At 42.3% G+C, this 19537-nt stretch overlaps 1 protein-coding gene across 2 annotated transcripts in view; it reads left to right on the forward strand.

Annotated features, from left to right (window-relative positions):
• Positions 1 to 34: 34 nt before the first annotated feature.
• Positions 35 to 19537, forward strand: part of porb (P450 (cytochrome) oxidoreductase b) — a 55568-nt gene continuing 36065 nt past the window's right edge. The window contains exons 1-2 of one of the 2 annotated variants that reach the window (XM_021581864.3): positions 35 to 383; positions 9000 to 9189. In XM_021581864.3, the coding sequence (XP_021437539.1) occupies positions 9014 to 9189 (176 nt within the window). In that variant the 5' untranslated portion in view covers positions 35 to 383; positions 9000 to 9013. Of the gene's footprint in view, positions 384 to 852; positions 1345 to 8999; positions 9190 to 19537 lie in introns of those variants that run through there. The other variant, XM_021581863.3, reaches the window with a different exon arrangement.

The raw sequence follows: 19537 nt of genomic DNA on the forward strand, positions 1-19537 counted from the left end.
ACTGCACTGTGATCTGTGTTGTACTATTCCAGTTATATGTGCACGTCATTAGGTAATGTCTTTATGGACTAGTCCATTTCTTAAAATGTGTATTCTTCAAAGTGAGATACTCAGAAAATATCGTGAATAAGCAAATAAGTATAGTTAATTTAATTGTTAGACAAAAAATAATGGGTGATTCTATGGTGTCTTTTTGTACACGTGATCTGACCTTTTCAACCGATAGCATGTCGCGACTTGTACATCAATTTTTTCACTCTTGAGTAGTAAGTACTACACCCCTTGAGAAAACTGTTTTGGTTTCGTCCTACTGAGTGACGGCACGGTAAAGTTTCCCCATTGTGTTGCACACTGTGGTTTTGCATGACGGTGAAGACGAGAAGGTAAGTAGCTAGCTGAAAGTCAGCTATGTTTCATATAGTAAAGTGCCGTTTCCTTGACAGCATTGAATATTATTGTCCTGAGAATGGATTGTAATTCATGTTAAGTTTATTTCAAATTTAGATAGCTAAACTGGCCTTGTCGAGCTACTTGGCTAACTAACCAACTGTCAAGCAAGTAACCTTACTACTGTATAACGTTAACGTTAGAACTAACACAGTTTTCAGCAAGTATAGCTAACCGTAGCTATCTAGCTAATGGATAAATAGTTATATATATTTTGCTATTTAGTTTATAAGTTTACAAAACACTGTTTTTAGTGTTTTAGTTAACAGCTTTGCCACTTTTCACTTTGTAGAGTCAGCTAGTAGCAGCTAACGTTAGTAGTTTGGTGTTTGATTGCTAATGTCGTGGTCAAGCAACATTCCAATTTATATAGGTCGTTATCAATTAAAGGTCACAATAAGGTGCAGAGCGTTACATTTGCCGCCTCCAGGGGCAACTGGGCAAGGAGACCGTTAAAACAATTGACAACTGCGTGCCGTTCAAAGGATTGTTAAATGTTAACGATTTGGTTGTAATCATCAATTCTTGAAGAGCATAGTCAGAACTACAAATGTCCGATTATTCCAAAACAATTTCGCATAGCTCTAGCGTCAGTTATACAGCAAGTAACTGGATGCTTTTCATGATAAGTAAACGTCAATTGATAATGTAATTTCAGATACGCGAGAGTAGCCTGACGGTAGCTCTCTATTGGCCACCATTAACTGGATATTTGAGTGATATAAAATACAAGTGAACTATACCTGACAAGGATGAGTGGTTTAGGTAAATGTCCAATTATTTGTGCACTCTGCAAGCCAAGCAGCAGAAGGGACCATTTGCTGATGTACTATTAGCTGATCATGTTTACTTTTAAAGCTACCGGTAGAAACGTTGTACAGTCGCCTAAACATAGTGGTAAGTAGACGTTTTATGTATATTTTTCTCCAACCTAGCGAAGTTACCGAACATTATCCCAATTTCAACATGGTTTAAGTGTTTAATCACGATTGCGGATGACAGACATGATAGCTAGGCTACTTTGATGGACCACGTCAAATCGGCTAGCTAGCTAATAACAGATCACGTCAATATGCCTAGTTGGCTAACTTTCAGGGGTTAAGCTAGATGGCTATATCCAAATATTGTTTGATTTGCTTGCCATCTCTAGTGGTGATAACATAAGTTTAACTGACCACTTTACCAGGACAAGGACTTGCTTATGTCAAGCTCTTTCCAAAAGCCTTATGATGAAGCACGCTAAATGACACATGTTGTTTGATTAGTTAGCTACGTGGCAAATGGATAGGCTACTCTAATTTATCTGAAGTTACATGATACATTTGCGTTTACTCATCATGAACAGCAGGCAGTAAACGTTACTTGCTGTATAACTCTGATATGGCTACATTTGGAATAATCGGAAATGTGTAGTTCCGAGTATGCTCTTCCGGAGGTCATGGTATTAAAACCAAATGGTTATAAACATGTATTTAATAATCCCCCTGAGAACAGCGTTTAAATTGGTTGTCAATGGTTTTAGATGAGCTGGGAGGCTCCTTGGCCCCCAGTAGCCAAATCGAACGCTCTGCACCATATTGTGACGTATTGTTGATGACGACCTATAGCTAGCTAAACATTTTCAAGCTTTGTTTGATCTCTGGGCATTGCTTGACTGAATGTAGCCCTTGATCATGACTCATTGGGTGAAGGCGTCTTTTGTGTGGGGGAGTTTTGTTAAGGGCACGACGCTCTCTGAACATTAACACACTACTTGTGGTATGGTTTTGGAAGCATATCTTTCATACCATCATGAAATAATAATAATAATAATGGGGGAAAAAAGGTAAAATTGTTACACCTTTTTATATGGTTAGTGTTCCCACATGTCCATATCTCCATGTTACTCTGCGTGTTTACGGAAGACAGACAGAATACAGTGCCAATTAGCTGTCTAGCATGCTCGGAACTAAAACTTGTGTGTAACAGAAGAAGGCCGCCAGAAACGTGTTGTCATTGAAAAATACTGAAAGCTGTAACTGTGATTAAAGCCGGTTAAAACAGTGTATATTTTGATTTGTGAAATCATTTTGATGTCATATGAAAGTGAAGGGCTTCATGTTTCCAGAACTGTATTGCAATTTCAATCAATGAATCAAATGTATTTATATAGCCCTCATTACATCAGCTGATGTCACAAAGTGCTGTACAGAAACCCAGCCTAAAACCCCAAACAGCAAGCGATGCAGGTGTAGAAGCACAGTGGCTAGGAACAACTCCCTAGAAAGGCCAGCACCTAGGAAGAAACCTAGAGGAACCAGGCTATGAGGGGTGGCCAGTCCTCTTCTGGCTGTGCCGGGTGGAGATTATAACAGATATTATAATTTGAGAATCGATTTGCGTGTAGGTTGAGTATTTGACTTTTTTGTCAGCCAGAGCCAGTTTACCTCTGAATATGGCATATATGGTCCTTGGACCATAGGGAGTAATGGTAGGCTCCTTGTGTACAACTTGGGCTAGAGTCTGAATTTAGTTCATGTCACAGAATTGCATATCTGTTTCTTGTTATTAGTGTAATAATACATTGTTTATATGTTAGGTATATTGTTTGATGGCTGTTTTTAATTAGTCTATTTTGTCCAAAGTTAATAAATTAGCGATATGATGTCATGAACCACGAGAGATAAGGAAAGAGGCATGAGATGAACTCTTGTGACCTGTTGCACTCTGGCAGACGTGGATATTACATGTGAATTGCTAAACATGAATCGGCATAAGCTGTCAACAACAATAACCTAGCTCTTACAACTTAGCATTTAGTCTTCATGTTTCATAAATTAGAAATATCTACAGGCCATTATCCAGAGCCATGTTTAAACTTTATACACTTTATAAAAACTAGCAACAGTTGAAGTCAGAGGTTTACATACGCTTAGGTTGGAGTCATTAAAACTTGTTTTTCAAACACTCCACAAATGTATTTTTAAATACTATAGTTTTGGCAAGTCGGTTAGGATATCTACTTTGTCCATGAAACAAGTAATTTTTCCAACTTTTGTTTACAGACATTATTTCACTGATAATTCACTGTATCACAATTCCAGTGGGTCAGAAGTTTACATACACTAAGTTGACTGTGCCTTTAAATAGCTTGGGAATGTCCAGAAAATTATGCTATGGCTTTAGAAGCGTCTGATAGGCTAATTAACATAATTTGAGTCAATTGGAGGTGTACCTGTGGATGTATTTCAAGGCCTACCTTCAAACTCAGTGCCTCTTTGCTTGACATCATAGGAAAATCTAAAGAAATCAGCCAAGACCTCAGAAAACAAATTGTAGACCTCCACAAGTCTGGTTCATCCTTGGGAGCAATTTCCAAATGCCTGAAGGTACCACGTTCATCTGTACAAACAATAGTATGCAAGTATAAACACCATGGGACCACGCAGCCGTCATACCGCTCAGGAAGGTGTCTCTGTGTCCTAGAGATTAATATACTTTGGTGCGAAAAGTACAAATCAATCCCAGAACAGCAGCAAAGGACCTTGTGAAGATGCTGGAGGAAACAGGTACAAAAGTATCTATATCCACAGTAAAACAAGTCCAATATCGACATAAACTGAAAGTCCTCTCTTCAAGGAAGAAGCCACTGCTCCAAAATCGCCATTAACAAATCCACACTACGGTTTGCAACTGCACATGGGGACAAAGATCGTACTCTTTCTATTATTCTGACATTTCACATTCTTAAAATAAAGTGGTGATCCTAACTGACCTAAAACAGGGAATATTTACTGGGATTAAATGTCAGGAATTGTGAAAAACGGTAAATGTATAAATTGTAAATGTATATGGCTAAGGTGTATGTAAACTTACGACTTCAACTGTATAAATCAGCAGAATTGTTGCACAGTGGCAAGAGAACATATGTGAACTCTTTGGAATTACCTGGATTATATTGGTCATCAAATTTGATCTGATCTTCATCTAGGTCAAAACAGTAGACAAACATAGTGTGCTTAAACTAATAACACACAAATTGTTGTGTTCAATTTAGACAAGAGAAATACATACCTTTTCCAACCTAAACTGAATGATAAAATTATGTGAACCCCTAGGCTAATGACTAACCTGGAGTCCAATCAATGAGATGAGATTGGAGATGTTGGTTAGAGCTGCCTTGCCCTATAAAAAAAACTATTTTTTTCTTGCTATTCACAAGATGCATTGCCTGATGTGAACCATGCCTCAAATAAAAGAGATCTCAGAAAACCTAAGATTAAGTATTGTGGACTTGCATAAAGCTGGAAAGGGTTCAAAAAAGTATCTTTAAGAGCCTTGATGTTCATCAGTCCACGTTAAGACAAATTGTCTATAAATGGAGAAAGTTCAGCACTGTTGGTATTCTTCCTAGGAGTGGCCGTCCTGCAAAGATGACTGCAAGAGCACAGAGCAGAATGCCCAATGAGGTTAAGAATCCTAGAGTGTCAGCTAACGACTTACAGAAATCTCTGGAACGTGCTAACATCTCTGACGAGTCTATGATATGTAAAACACTAAACAAGAATAGTGTTCATGGGAGGACACCACAAAAGAAGACACTACTGTCCAAAAAAAACCATTGCTGCATGTCGGAAGTTCGCAAAAGAGCACCTGGATGTTCCACAGTGCATCTGGCAAAATATTCTGTGGACAGTTGAGTTGTTTGGAAGGAACAAACAATGTGTGGAGAAAAAAAGGCGCAGCATGCCAACATCAACCTCATCCCAACTGTAAAGTATGGTGGAGGGAGCATCATGGTTTGGGACTGATTTTCTGCCTCAGGGCCTGGACAGCTTGTTTATCATCGACAGGAAATTAATTCCCATTTTTTTTTATTTAGACATTTTGCAGGAGAATGTAAGGTGGGTGACGCAACAGGACAACGACCCAAAACACAGAAGTAAATCAACAACAGAATGGCTTCAATAGAAGGAAAATACACCTTCTGGAGTGGCCCAGTCAGTCCTGACCTCAACCCGATTTGAGATGCTGTGGCATGACCTCGAGAGCAGTTCACACCAGACATCAAGAATATTGCTGAACTGGAACAGTTTTGTAAAGAGGAATGGTCCAAAATTCCTCCTGACAGAAAATGTTTGGTTGAGTTTGTTGCTTCCAAAGGATGGTCAACCAGTTATTAAATCCAAGGTTCACATACTTTTTCCATCCTGCAATGTGAATGTTTACATGATGTGGTCAGTAAAGACATGAAAACATGTAATTGCTTATTAGTTTAAGCAGACTGTGTTTGTCTATTATTGTGACCTAGATGAAGATCAGATCAAATTTTCCAAAGGGTTCACGTAGTTTTCTTGCCACTGTATGTCTCCTAACAGCCAGAACGTGCCACTTGGCCAGTGCACCATGGCTGACAAAGCACACTTTCTGAATGCTTGTTCAGCAGTTTATTTTCCCTTTTGTCAATGCTCCGGTGGTTAGTCATTACAAATCATTATTGCCTTCCTCCTTATGAAATGGCACAAGTTGAGATGGTGGTTGCTGTGTGTCAGCTTGCACTGCTAATTTGTTTGACTTGGAATGAGCGAAGCACTTAAACATTATCTGGGTGAATGTAAATTTATTTTCTTCCTAGTACTGGGTCGCCTACAACGTGCAATTTTTTTTTTAAGGGCGTAATCATATAATTATTTAGAATCCCTATTTCAATAGGTAGTTATATCAATAACATGTCACCAAGGTGCAGAACGTTTGATTTGCCTGCCGGGGTGACGAGGCAACCCCCAGCGCCACAAACTATTGACAAGTCTGTGTCGTTTTCAATTCGGAAAGTATTCAGACCCCTTCACTTTTTCCACATTTTGTGACGTTACAACCTTAATCTAAAATAATACATTTAAAAAATCCTCAATCTAAGGCCTCCCGGGTAGCGCAGTGGTTAAGCTGTGCCACCAGAGACTCTGGGTTCGCGCCCAGGCTCTGTCGTAACTGGCCGCGACCGGGAGGTCCATGGGGCGATGCACAATTGGCCTAGCGTCGTCCGGGTTAAGGAGGGTTTGGCCGGTAGGGAAGTCCTTGTCTCATCGCGCACCAGCGACTCCTGTGGCGGGCCGGGCGCAGTGCGCCCGACCAAGGTTGCTAGGTGTTTCCTCCGACACATTGGTGCGGCTGGCTTCCGGGTTGGATCCGCGCTATGTTAAGAAGCAGTGCGGCTTGGTTGGGTTGTGTATTTCAACCTTTGTCTCTCCCGAGCCCGTACGGGAGTTGTGTACTCAGCAACTCAGTAACTACTAAAAACAATTGGATACCATGAAATTGGGGAGAAAAAGGGGTAATAAAAAAATATAATCCTCAATCCTTATTTTTTTTTTTAAAGTTTTAACAAATGTTTTGCCAACTTGATTGGAGTCCACCTGTGGTAAATTTAATTGATTGGAAAGGCACACACCATAAGGTCCCACAGTTGACAGTGCATGTCAGAACAAAAACCAAGCCATGAGGTCGAAGGAATTGTCCGTAGCGCTCCCGAGACGACAGGATTGTGTCGGCACATATCTTCAATGCTGCTGACATTTTTGGTACCCTTCCCCAGAACACAGTAGCCTCCATGATTCTTAAATGGAAGAAGTTTAGAACCACTAAGACTCTTCCTAGAGCTGGCTGGCTGCCTGGCCAAACTGAGCAATTGGGGGAGAAGGGCCTTGATCAGGGAGGTGAACAAGAACCCGATGGTGACAGAGCTCCACTGTTCAGATGGGAGAACCTTCCAGAAAGACCACCTCTGAAGCACTCCACCAATCAGGCATTTATGGTAGAGTGGGCAGACACAAGCCACTCCTCAGTAAAAGGCACATGACAGCCCGCTTGGAGTTTGTCAAAAGGCACCTAAAGAGACTCAGACCATGAGAAACAAGATTATCTGGTCTGATGAAACCAAGATTGAATGCCAAGTGTCACGTCTGGAGGAAACCTGCCACCATCCCTACGGTGAAGTATTGCAGTGGCAGCATCATGCTCTGGGGGTGTTTTTATAGCGTCAGGGACTGGGATCAAGGGGAAGATGAATGGAGCAAAGTACAGTGAGCTCATTGACGAAAACCTACTCCAGAGTGCTCACTACCTCAGACTGGGGCGAAGGTTCACCTTCTACACAGCCAAGACAATGCAGGAGTGGCTTTGGGATAAGTCTCTGAATGTCTGATCGAACATCTCTGGAGAGACCTGAAAAATGCTGTGCAGCGATGCTCCCATCAAACCTGACAGCTTGAGATGATCTGCAGAGAATAATGGGAGAAACTCCCCAAATACAGGTGTGCCAAGCTTGTAGTGTCGTACTCGAGGATGTAATCGCTGTCTAAAATGCTTGAACAAAGTACTGAGTAAAGGGTCTGAATACTTATGTAAATGTTATGTTTCAGTTTAATACGTTTGCAAAAAAAATGCTGCAACCCCGTTTTTGCTTTGTCATTATGGGGTATTCTGTGTAGATTTGATGGGAAAAATACAATTTAATACATTTTAGAATAAGGCTGTAACTAACGTATCAAAATGTGGAATAAGTGATCTGGTAGTTTTTCTGATTGGATTAACGCACCACCACTAATGAGCTGTGGAGTTTTCCAAAGTAATGTTTTCTTCAACTCAAACAGCAAGCACTGTTTTTAGGTCTGTTGAGAATGACAATAGTTCCTTAATGTATTTTAATCTTTCCAGCTCTCTCCCTTTTGATAACTACTCAGCGTGAAAGGGGAAAATGTCATGCTGTGATCCAGTGGAAATGTAAAAAAATAAACCTGCCTGATTACTTCTTATCCCTTGTACAAATAGCCTACAGCTGTGTCAGAGGGCCCAGAATATTTTATACAATGTTGCAAGTTGAGCTTCCAGCAGGACCCAAATTAATAGTTGATACAGTGTTTTAAGTTCGTGGCTACCCATGGCCTGCCTGCAAATGTCATTTATAGGGTATTTATTTTCATCAGGATATTTTCTACCTGCAGGCTGCAATGTTTTTCTTTGTTGGATTTAATAGGCTATTTGTACATTGTTGGCAATATAAGTTAATTTCAGGTTTCTCATTTTCATTTGGATATAATTTTAATTAACCATATGATAATGATTTTGCGATATGAAGACGTTTATTCTAAGTTAAATTACTGTTCCATGAAAACCATAACTGGCATGATCAGTAGAAATGGTAAGATAAATTGGCATTCCGCAAGTCTGCCGATTCCTTGTGTAGCCGGTAACTTCGGCAGAGTAATGGCAGAATCTGCGAAAGCCCGTAGGAGCGGGAGGAGAGTAGTTGGGTCAAATTAAATGTTTTCTTCTGGGTATCTTGATCTCTGCTCTTGAGTCATTTGTGTCTTATTTCATCAAACCGTATGCTTAAAGTTGTAGTTGACCTAATTAAAACACGTAGGGTGTGTCCTAATATTTGGAAAAATACACATTCTTTAGACCAATCGATTGGTCTAAAGAACAGACTACTTTCGGTCAACAGATCTTTTTTTTTGTCAGGGACAGCCCTACTCGTGATTTTTAACCTCTGCCCTGTCTGGTTGCCCTGGCAGCCCTGTGTGTGACAATGGCGGATGTGGAAGCAGAGAGCAGCACCCAGCCGGAGGCCATGGAGGAGGAGAATCCTCTCTTCAGTAACCTGGACCTCTTCCTCTTCACCCTCATCGCCGGCCTCATCATCTACTGGTTCATGTCCCGCAAGAAGGCCGAGCCCATCCCTGAGTTCAAGAAGCTCGACCAACCGTGAGTACTGCTCGTTGTGTGCTTAATGCACACCAGGCGCTTGCTGTACATCTCAAAACAAATAAGTCACAAGGGCCTAATCACAAAGTACTAGAATTGACATAAACCATATGATGGTCCAAAGATCAGCCATGTTGGACAGGGAGTTAGTCAACCATGGTTTGCCAGTGCTGTGATAAGCTATTGTGTAAAACAATGTGCAGTATTTATCTGCATTGTGTTAGCTAGCTAGCTAGCCAGAACAATTCTTCTGAAATTGCATATGCCAATATTCTGTTCAAGCAATGTAGTCAAACCCCAGCCATACACTGACTCAAATCAGTTGATGATAAGACTTGATAAGATGATGAAATCTCATTTTATTGGTCGCATACACATATTTAGCAGATATTGCGGGTGTAGGTATGCTTGTGTACACAAGCATTTCGCTATCTCCAACAGTGCAGTAACACAGACAAACACATGTAAAATTGCTCCTAAGCATAAGGCAGACGTTTTACGTGCCACCAACCGATTGTTTTTTTTTCTTTTTTAGTTTAACTTTGAGTCTGTAATACCAACATGTTTCAAGCATACCACCATAGTCCCTGTGCCCAAGAACACTAAGGTAACCTGCCTAAATGACTACTGACTTGTAGCACTCACATCTGTAGCCATAAAATGCTTTGAAAGGTTGGTAGTAGTTCACATCAACACCATTATCCCAGAAACCCTAGAATCCCTAGACCCACTCCAATTTGCATACCGCCCCAACAGATCCACAGATGATGCAGTCTCTATTGCACTCCACACTGCCCTATCAAATCAACGTTTATTTGTCACGTGCGCCGAATACTTACAGGCTCTAACCAGTGGTGCGAAGAAAAAAAAAACGGCACACAATGCAAATAGTCAGTCTTATTGCTTGGGGGTAAAAACTGTTGTGAAGCCTTTTTGTCCTAGACTTGGCACTCCGGTACCGCTTGCCATGCGGTAGTAGAGAGAACAATCTATGACTGGGGTGGCTGGGGTCTTTGACCATTTTTAGTGCCTTCCTCTGACACCGCCTGGTGTAGAGGTCCTGGATGGCAGGCAGCTTTGCCCCAGTGATATACCGGGCCGAATGCACTACCCTCTGAAGTGCCTTGCGGTCGGAGGCCGAGCAATTGCCGTACCAGGCTGTGATGCAACCGGTCAAGATGCTCTCGATGTTGCAGCTGTAGAACCTTTTGAGGATCTCAGGACCCATGCCAAATCTTTTTAGTTTCCTGATGGGGAATAAGCTTTGTCGTGCCCTCTTCACGACTGTCTTGGTGTGTTTGGGCCATTCTAGTTTGTTGTTGATGTGGACACCAAGGAATTTGACGCTCTCAACCTGTTCCACTACAGCCCTGTCGATGAGAATAGGGACGTGCTCGGTGCTCCTTTTCCTGTAGTCCACAATCATCTTCTTTAGTCTTGGTTAAGTTGAGGGATAGGTTGTTATTCTGGCACCACCCGACCAGGTCTCTGACCTCTTCCCTATAGGCTGTCTCATCGTTGACGGTGATCAGGCCTACCACTGTTGTGTCGTCAGCAAACTTTATGATGGTGTTGGAGTTGTGCCTGGCCATGCAGTCGTGGGTGAACGGGGAGTATAGGAGAGGACTGAGCACGCACCCCTGGGGAGCTTCAGTGTTGAGGATCAGCATGGCAGATGTGTTGCTACCTACCCTCGCCACCTGGGGGTGGCCTGTCAGGAAGTCCAGGATCCAGTTGCAGAGGGAGGTGTTTAGTCCCAGGATCCTTAGCTTGGTGATGAGCTTTGAGGGTACTATGGTGTGGAACGCAGAGCTGTCGTCAATGAACAGCATTCTCAAATAATGTTCCTTTTGTCCAGGTGGGAAAGGGCAGTGTGGAGTGCAATAGAGATTGCATCATCTGTGGATCTGTTTGGGTGGTATGCAAATTGGAGTGGGTCTAGGATTTCTGGGATAATGGTGTTGTGAGCCATTACCAGCCTTTCAAAGCACTTCATGTCTACGGACGTGAGTGCTACGGGTCTGTAATCATTTAGGCAGGTAGCCTTTGTTCTTGGGCACAGGGACTATGGTGGTCTGCTTGAAGCATTCCCTCTTGGAGAAAAGGAACACCTATGTGAGAATGCTATTCATTGACTACAGCTCAGCGTTCAACACCATACTGCCCTCAATGCACATCATTAAGCTAAGGACCCTGGGACTTAACACCTCCCTCTACAACTGGATCCTGGACTTCCTGACAGGCCACCCCCAGGTGGTAAGGGTAGGTAACAAAACATCCACCACACTAATCCTCAACACAGGGACCCCTCAGGGGTGTGTGCACAGCCCCTTCCTTTACTCATGACTGCACGGCCAGGCACAACTCCAACAACATACATTTGCCGATGACAACAGTGGGAGGCCTGATCACGACAACAACAAGATGGCCTATAGGGAGGAGGTCAGAGATCTGGCCGTGTGGTGCCAGGACAACAACCTCTCCCTCAACGTAATCAAGACAAAGGAGATGATTGTGGACTACAGGAAAAAGATGATCGAGCACGCCCCCATTCTCATCGATGGGGCTGCAGTGGAGCAGGTTGAGAGCTTCAAGTTCCTTGGTGTCCACATCACCAACAAACTATCATCGTCCAAGCACACCAAGACAGTTGTGGAGCGTGCACAACAAAACCTATTCCCCTTCAGGAGATTGAAAAGATTTGGCATGGGTCCTGAGATCCTCAAAAGGTTTTACAGCTGCACCATCGAGAGCATCTTGACCTGTATATTATTTAATTACTTTTATCTCTTATTCTTAACCATACTTTTTTAAAACTGCACCGTTGGTCAGGGGCTAGTAAGTAAGCATTTCACTGTAAGGTCATCCATCACTTTTTGTATTCGGCGCATGTGAAATTAAGAAATGTTAGAACAAGCAATGTCGGAATCTGGGGTGTGTCTGTCTGTCATTTAGATAATAGTGCAAATTAAGAAACCCTGGAATGTGTAGGTGTGTCAACTTTTGACTGGTACTGTATGTAATGGGATGTATAGACAATACGGACTCGGTGGCTGAGTTCCTTGATGATCTTGACCTTCCTGTTATACCGGGTGCTGTAGATGTCCTGGATAGCAGGCATTGTGACGCGTTGGGCAGACCTCACCACCCTTTTGGAGAGCCCTGTGGTGGCGTACGGTGCAGTTGCTGTATCAGGTGGCGATCCAGCCCAACAGGATGCTCTCAATGATGCATCTGTAAAAGTTTGTGAGGGTCTTAGGGGCCGAGATGCGCTGTTGCGCCTTCACCACATTGTGTGGGTGGACCATTTCAGATTGTCAGTGACGTGTATGCCAAGGAACTTGAAGCTATTCACCTTCTCTACTCTGGCCCTGTTGGTGGATGGGCGCATGCTCCTGAAGTCCACGATCAGCTCCTTCGTTTTGTTGCCACGGCCTTCACCTCTTCCCTGTAGGCTGTCTCGTCGTTTTCAGGCCTACCACTGTTGTATGGTCTGCAAACTTGATTGAGTTGGAGATGTGCGTGGCCACGCAGTCATGGGTGAACAGGGAGTACACAGCTGAGCACGCACCCTTGTGGGGGCCCCTAAGCTAAGGATCAGCCAAGTGGAGGTGTTGCCTACCTTCAACACTTGGGGCGGCCCATCCCGAGGTCCAGGTCCAACCAAGTTGCACAGGGCGTGATTGAGACGCAGGGCCCCGAGCTTAATGATGAGCTTGGAGGGTACTATGGTGTTCAAGGCTGAGCTATTGTCAATGAACAGTATTCTTACATAGGTATTCCTCTTGTCCAGATGAGATGGGGAAGTGTGGAGTACGATTGCATCATCCATGGATCTATTGGGGCGGTATGCAAATTGAAGTGTGTCTAGTGTCTAGTGTTTGGTAAGGTGGTGGTGATATGATCCTTCACTAACCTCTCAAAGCACTTAATGACAGAAGTGATGACTAAGTTGGTATAAAACCTGTATAAATTGTTTTTATAATTATATGACAATTTAGGTTAGTTACCTTTAGTTCAGTTACCTTCGCTTTCTTGGGTACAGGAACAATGGTGTACATCTTGAAGCAAGTGGGGACAACAGGCTGGGATAGGGAGAGATTGAATATGCCTGTAAACACTCCAGCCAGCTGGTCTGCGCATGCTCTGAATACGCGGCTAGGGATGCCATCTGGGCTGGCAACCTTGCGATGGTTAAATGTGTTTCTCGTGTCAGCCATGAAAACGAGAGCTCGCATTCCACGGGAGTGGTGGTGGCCTGCGTTGGCGGCACTGTTTCCCTCGAAGCGAGAGGTGTTTCACCTTGTCCGGGAGCTGGTTTTCCCTTTATAATCTTTGATTTTCTGGAGTCCCTGCCACATACTTCTCATGTCTGAGCCTTTGAAGTGCCACTCCACTTTGTCTCTGTACTGACTTTTTGCCTGTTTGATTGTCTTACGGGAGGCATAACTGTACTGTTTGTACCATTCCAGTCACCTTGCCGTGGTTAAATGAGCTGGTTCGTGCTTTCACTTTTGCACGATTGCTGCCGTCTTTCCATGGTTTTTGGTTTGAATAGGTTTTAATCATCACAGTGGGAACAACATCCCCCAACATCCCCTATACACTGTTGTAAATGTAACAAGTACTGATATTGTATCATATAATAACATCCACAACTTTCCAAGAAAACAAAATCAGACATTTATGTTCCGTTTACATACTGTATATATTTTAGAGCGCCGTTTCCCAAACATGGTACTCTGGATCCCAAGGGGTGCACGTTTTGTTTTTTGCCCTACACAGCTGATTTCAAATGAAAGCTTGGCTATTTATACAAAGTTGGTATTAAACCTGTATAAATTGTTTTTAGAATTGACAATTTAGGTTGATTCCATTACACAATTTCTGATCTGTCATATGCCTTTTTTCCTGCATTAGTAAAAGCAGAAAATGTGTCACCTATGCCAGTACCACAATTCTAATTAGACTGGTTTTGGATTTTTCCCTACTCAAGATGGCTGCAACTTTTGTCCCATTTTTTTTTAATGGATTTTAAAATATAATAGGATCTGTATGGTGTTAGGACTATGTTACTATTATCTCTATGGGCCCGACTAGATCCTAGTTTTCATCTGCTTGTTGTTCCAGGGAACACTGTGCCTACTGTTACATTGGCGTTTAGGGTTGAAAGCACACAATGCATCATGGTTTAGAGATCGGTTTACTAGGGCCAGGATGTTATCGCGATACTCATTAGTATCGTGGCAAGGAAGCAACAAGAAGTGGATTTAAATTATTTAGGAAAAATAGCCCGAATGTTGGAAACAAATATGTTGTCATCCAGAGTCATATTTTATTTATTTTCCAAGCTGTAGCACACTTTTACTGACGGCAGGTATTTTAAAACCTCTGGGATAGGGGGCAGTATTTTCACGTCCGGATGAAAAGCGTGCCCAAAGTAAACTGCCTGCTACTCAGGCCCAGAAGCTAGGATATCCATATAATTGGTAGATTAGGATAGAAAACACTAACGTTTCTATAACTGTTAAAATAATGTCTGTGAGTATTACAAAATTTATTTGGCAGGCGAAACCCCGAGGACAAACCATCCAGGAAAAAATAAATTTGAGTTCACTGTGTTTTCTATTGGTTTTCTATGAGAAACTAGATTTGAGGCACCTGGTTGCAGTTCCTATGTCTTCCACTAATGTCAATACTCTAGAAATTGGTTGACGTTTTTCCTTTTGAGAAATGAAGTACGGCTGTACTTTGAGTGTCAAGCCAAGTGGACTCTTTTGTTTGGTGCGCACGACCTGGAGCTCGCTCCACTTTGATTTTATCCGCTATTGAACACAGTATATTCCATCGATTTTATTTACGTTTTAGGATACCTAAAGTTGGATTAGGAAAGTTGCTTGAGATGTTTGGACCAAGTTTACAGCTAACTTATTAGATAATTTGTAGTCATGTTGGGCGAGTTAGAACCAGTGTATTTCATTTTGGACATTTTGGGGGATATAAAGAAGAAATTTATTGAACAAAATGACAATTTGTTATGTTTCTGGGACATATTGGAGTGCCAACCGAAGAATATCTCCAAAGGTAAGGCATGAATTATATCGTTATTTCTGACTTTCGTGTCGAACCTGCTTGGTTGAAATATGATTTTCATGTGTTTGTACGATGGGGCGCTGTCCTCGGATAATCGCATGGTTTGCTTTTGCCGTAAAAGCCTTTATGAGATCTGACACGGTGGCTGATTTAACAAGAAGTTAAGCTTTATTTTGGTGTATTGCACTTGTGAATTTATGAAAGTACTAGACGTCAAGCGGAATGTCTAGCCGTAACAGGTTTTAAAGGACTGACTAATGGGTTTGTTCTGCTTGTTTTCATTTTTGCCCTGCCCCCCCCAAAAAAATCACAATACTGCAATTGTCAAAGACCTACAGTTTACAGTGCTGGTGTGTATTTTCTGAGGGAGGGGCTATAATGTAGCTTACCATACCATAATGTGGATTTAAATACACGGCGCTGTAATGGGAGTTATTATTTTCATTGATTAAGCTGCTGTATGGCAGTTTAGTGTATAGTTAGTTACTGATGTTCACAAAAGAGAACATTAATAATTTCTGAATGTGTTCATATACCTCAAATTGAGCGTAGTCCATAATGTAAAATGAATGGAAGTTATTGGCAGTGCACCTATTACCTACAGGTAATAGGTTAGTGCAGTCACATTTTATTGCCTAAAGTGCCTGGGAAATATTATAAATGTTCCAGCTGGGCCCAGTAGTGACTTATTTTTTTCATTTTTTTCCTTCCTCTCCCCCCTCTGAGTAGCTTCCCCTGTGCTGTCCTGCTTGCCCCACCCTCCTCATCACTTATATTATCAGTGACTTGAGGTTTGGCTGTGCTTTGCTCCCTGCTCAGTGCACTGCTCTTCCACCACAAGCTGACTGGAGCCTGAGCCATTCCCCAGAGCAGCAGAGGCTGCCTTCCATTTGTTCTAAATCAGTGGGGAAAAGCCGTCTATGAATAGTCCTGGCCTGCTTTCTCACTGGCCCAGGGCTGTGCTCAGTGAATGGAGACAGTGTTGCGAGGAGCAGAGGCAGACAACACAGCTAGGCTGCTCCTGACACTGCTGCTCGGCGTATGGGAGATCATGAACATGTGTGAAAACGGGCTGGATGTTGTTGTTTTTTGTCGGGGTTGGGGCAGGGCTATAAAGTCTGACTAACTTGGTCACATACAGTGGGGCAAAAAAGTATTTAGTCAGCCACCAATTGTGCAAGCTCTCCCACTTAAAAAGATGAGGTCTGTAATTTTCATCATAGGTACACTTCAACTATGACAGACAAAATGAGAAAAGAAAATCCAGAAAATCCCATTGTCGGATTTTTAATGAATTTATTTGCAAATTATGGTGTAAAATAAGTATTTGGTCACCTACAAACAAGCAAGATTTCTGGCTCCTCTGAGGCTCCTCTGTCCTCCACTTGTTACCTGTATTAATGGCACCTGTTTGAACTTATCAGTATAAAAAACACCTGTCCACAACCTCAAACAGTCACACTCCAAACTCCACTATGGCCAAGACCAAAGAGCTGTCAAAGGACACCAGAAACAAAATTGTAGACTTGCACCAGGCTGGGAAGACTGAATCTGCAATAGGTAAGCAGCTTGGTTTGAAGAAATCAACTGTGGGAGCAATTATTAGGAAATGGAAGACATACAAGACCACTGATAATCTCCCTCGATCTGGGGCTCCACGCAAGATCTCCCCCGTAGGGTCAAAATGATCACAAGAACGGTGAGCAAAAATCCCAGAACCACACGGGGGGACCTAGTGAATGACCTGCAGAGAGCTGGGACCAACGTAACAAAGCCTACCATTAGTAACATACTATGCCGCCAGGGACTCAAATCCTGCAGTGCCAGACGTGTCCCCCTGCTTTAGCCAGTACATGTCCAGGCCCGTCTGAAGTTTGCTAGAGAGCATTTGGATGATCCAGAAGAAGATTGGGAGAATGTCAGATGAAACCAAAATATAACTTTTTGGTAAAAACTCAACTCGTTGTGTTTGGAGGACAAAGAATGCTGAGTTGCATCCAAAGAACACCATACCTACTGTGAAGCATGGGGGTGGAAACATCATGCTTTGGGGCTGTTTTTCTGCAAAGGGACCAGGACGACTGATCCGTGTAAAGGAAAGAATGAATGGGGCCATGTATCGTGAGATTTTGAGTGAAAACCTCCTTCCATCAGCAAGGGCATTGAAGATGAAACGTGGCTGGGTCTTTCAGCATGACAATGATCCCAAACACACACTGCCCGGGCAACGAAGGAGTGGCTTCGTAAGAAGCATTTCAAGGTCCTGGAGTGGCCTAGTTAGTCTCCAGATCTCAACCCCATAGAAAATCTTTGGAGGGAGTTGAAAGACCGTGTTGCCCAGCAACAGCCCCAAAACATCACTGCTCTAGAGGAGATCTGCATGGGGCAATGGGCCAAAATATCAGCAACAGTGTGTGAAAAAGACTTACAGAAAACGTTTGACCTCTGCCAACAAAGGGTATATAACAAAGTATTGAGAAGTATTTGGTCAATAACAAAAGTTTATTTTCCACCATAATTTGCAAATAAATTCATTAAAAATCCTACAATGTGATTTTCTGGAATTTTTTTCTCATTTTGTTTGTCATAGGTGAAGTGTACCTATGATGAAAATTACATGCCTCATCTTTTTAAGTGGGAGAACTTGCACAATTAGTGGCTGACTAAATAATTGTTTGCCCCACTGTATGCGACAAAAATTTTTGCGTGACCAGGAGTTTTATTTTGGGAGCACTGTGCTGTTTCCGACTGCCCTAGAGAAAAAAGTGAATGTAGATTCGATTAGCGTCATGGTTGCACCATAACGACAGCGAAAACATCTTGCTTCTAGCCCAACCAGGTCAAAGATTTGACCTATTATTACCGTCGCAACATTTTTATCTTCCTGTAGAGGATCGCCGGGACCCCATTTTTTTACATTCATAAGCTGTACTAAAACTGCATCATTAACCATTTGTTTACACTTTCATGTTACTTCATTGGCTAGCTAACAACCTGGTAACTTTACCAGTATATCTAAACATTTTGGGTATAGAAGGGAAAGGGATTGCTTCTTCAGGAGACCAATGATCATTTGAATGACAGATCTCTTGCATGTCGTCACCACCAGCCTGCATTTTTTTAAGTGTACATTGTTCAATATAATCAATCGGAAAATAGTGCTTTTACACAATGTAGAAACCCAATTCCACAAATGATTTTGGAATTTCAATGACAGGTATTTGTATCAACATTTTAGATTTTATAATAAACTGTCTTTACAGTGCAAAATATTATTGTCTAGGGCACATGTGCTAAGTAGCTAGAATTCATATAGGCCCCCCCATCATATATACAGTGCCTTGCGAAAGTATTCGGCCCCCTTGAACTTTGCGACCTTTTGCCACATTTCAGGCTTCAAACATAAAGAGAAAACTGTATTTTTTTTGTGAAGAATCAACAACAAGTGGGACATAATCATGAAATGGAACAACATTTATTGGATATTTCAAACTTTTTTAACAAATCAAAAACTGAAAAATTGGGCGTGCAAAATTATTCAGCCCCTTTACTTTCAGTGCAGCAAACTCTCTCCAGAAGTTCAGTGAGGATCTCTGAATGATCCAATGTTGACCTAAATGACTAAGGATGATAAATACAATCCACCTGTGTGTAATCAAGTCTCCGTATAAATGCACCTGCACTGTGATAGTCTCAGAGGTCCGTTAAAAGCGCAGAGAGCATCATGAAGAACAAGGAACACACCAGGCAGGTCCGAGATACTGTTGTGAAGAAGTTTAAAGCCGGATTTGGATACAAAAATATTTCCCAAGCTTTAAACATCCCAAGGAGCACTGTGCAAGCGATAATAATGGAAGGAGTATCAGACCACTGCAAATCTACCAAGACCTGGCCGTCCCTCAACTTTCAGCTCATACAAGGAGAAGACTGATCAGAGATGCAGCCAAGAGGCCCATGATCACTCTGGATGAACTGCAGAGATCTACAGCTGAGGTGGGAGACTCTGTCCATAGGACAACAATCAGTCGTATATTGCACAAATCTGGCCTTTATGGAAGAGTGGCAAGAAGAAAGCCATTTCTTAAAGATATCCATAAAAAGTGTTGTTTAAGGTTTGCCACAAGCCACCTGGGAGACACACCAAACATGTGGAAGAAGGTGCTCTGGTCAGATGAAACCAAAATTGAACTTTTTGGCAACAATGCAAAACGTTATGTTTGGCGTAAAAGCAACACAGCTGAACACACCATCCCCA

This window comes from Oncorhynchus mykiss, chromosome 24 (assembly GCF_057628025.1).
Source record: "Oncorhynchus mykiss isolate SJ-2025 chromosome 24, ASM5762802v1, whole genome shotgun sequence".
Taxonomy (NCBI): domain Eukaryota; kingdom Metazoa; phylum Chordata; class Actinopteri; order Salmoniformes; family Salmonidae; genus Oncorhynchus; species Oncorhynchus mykiss.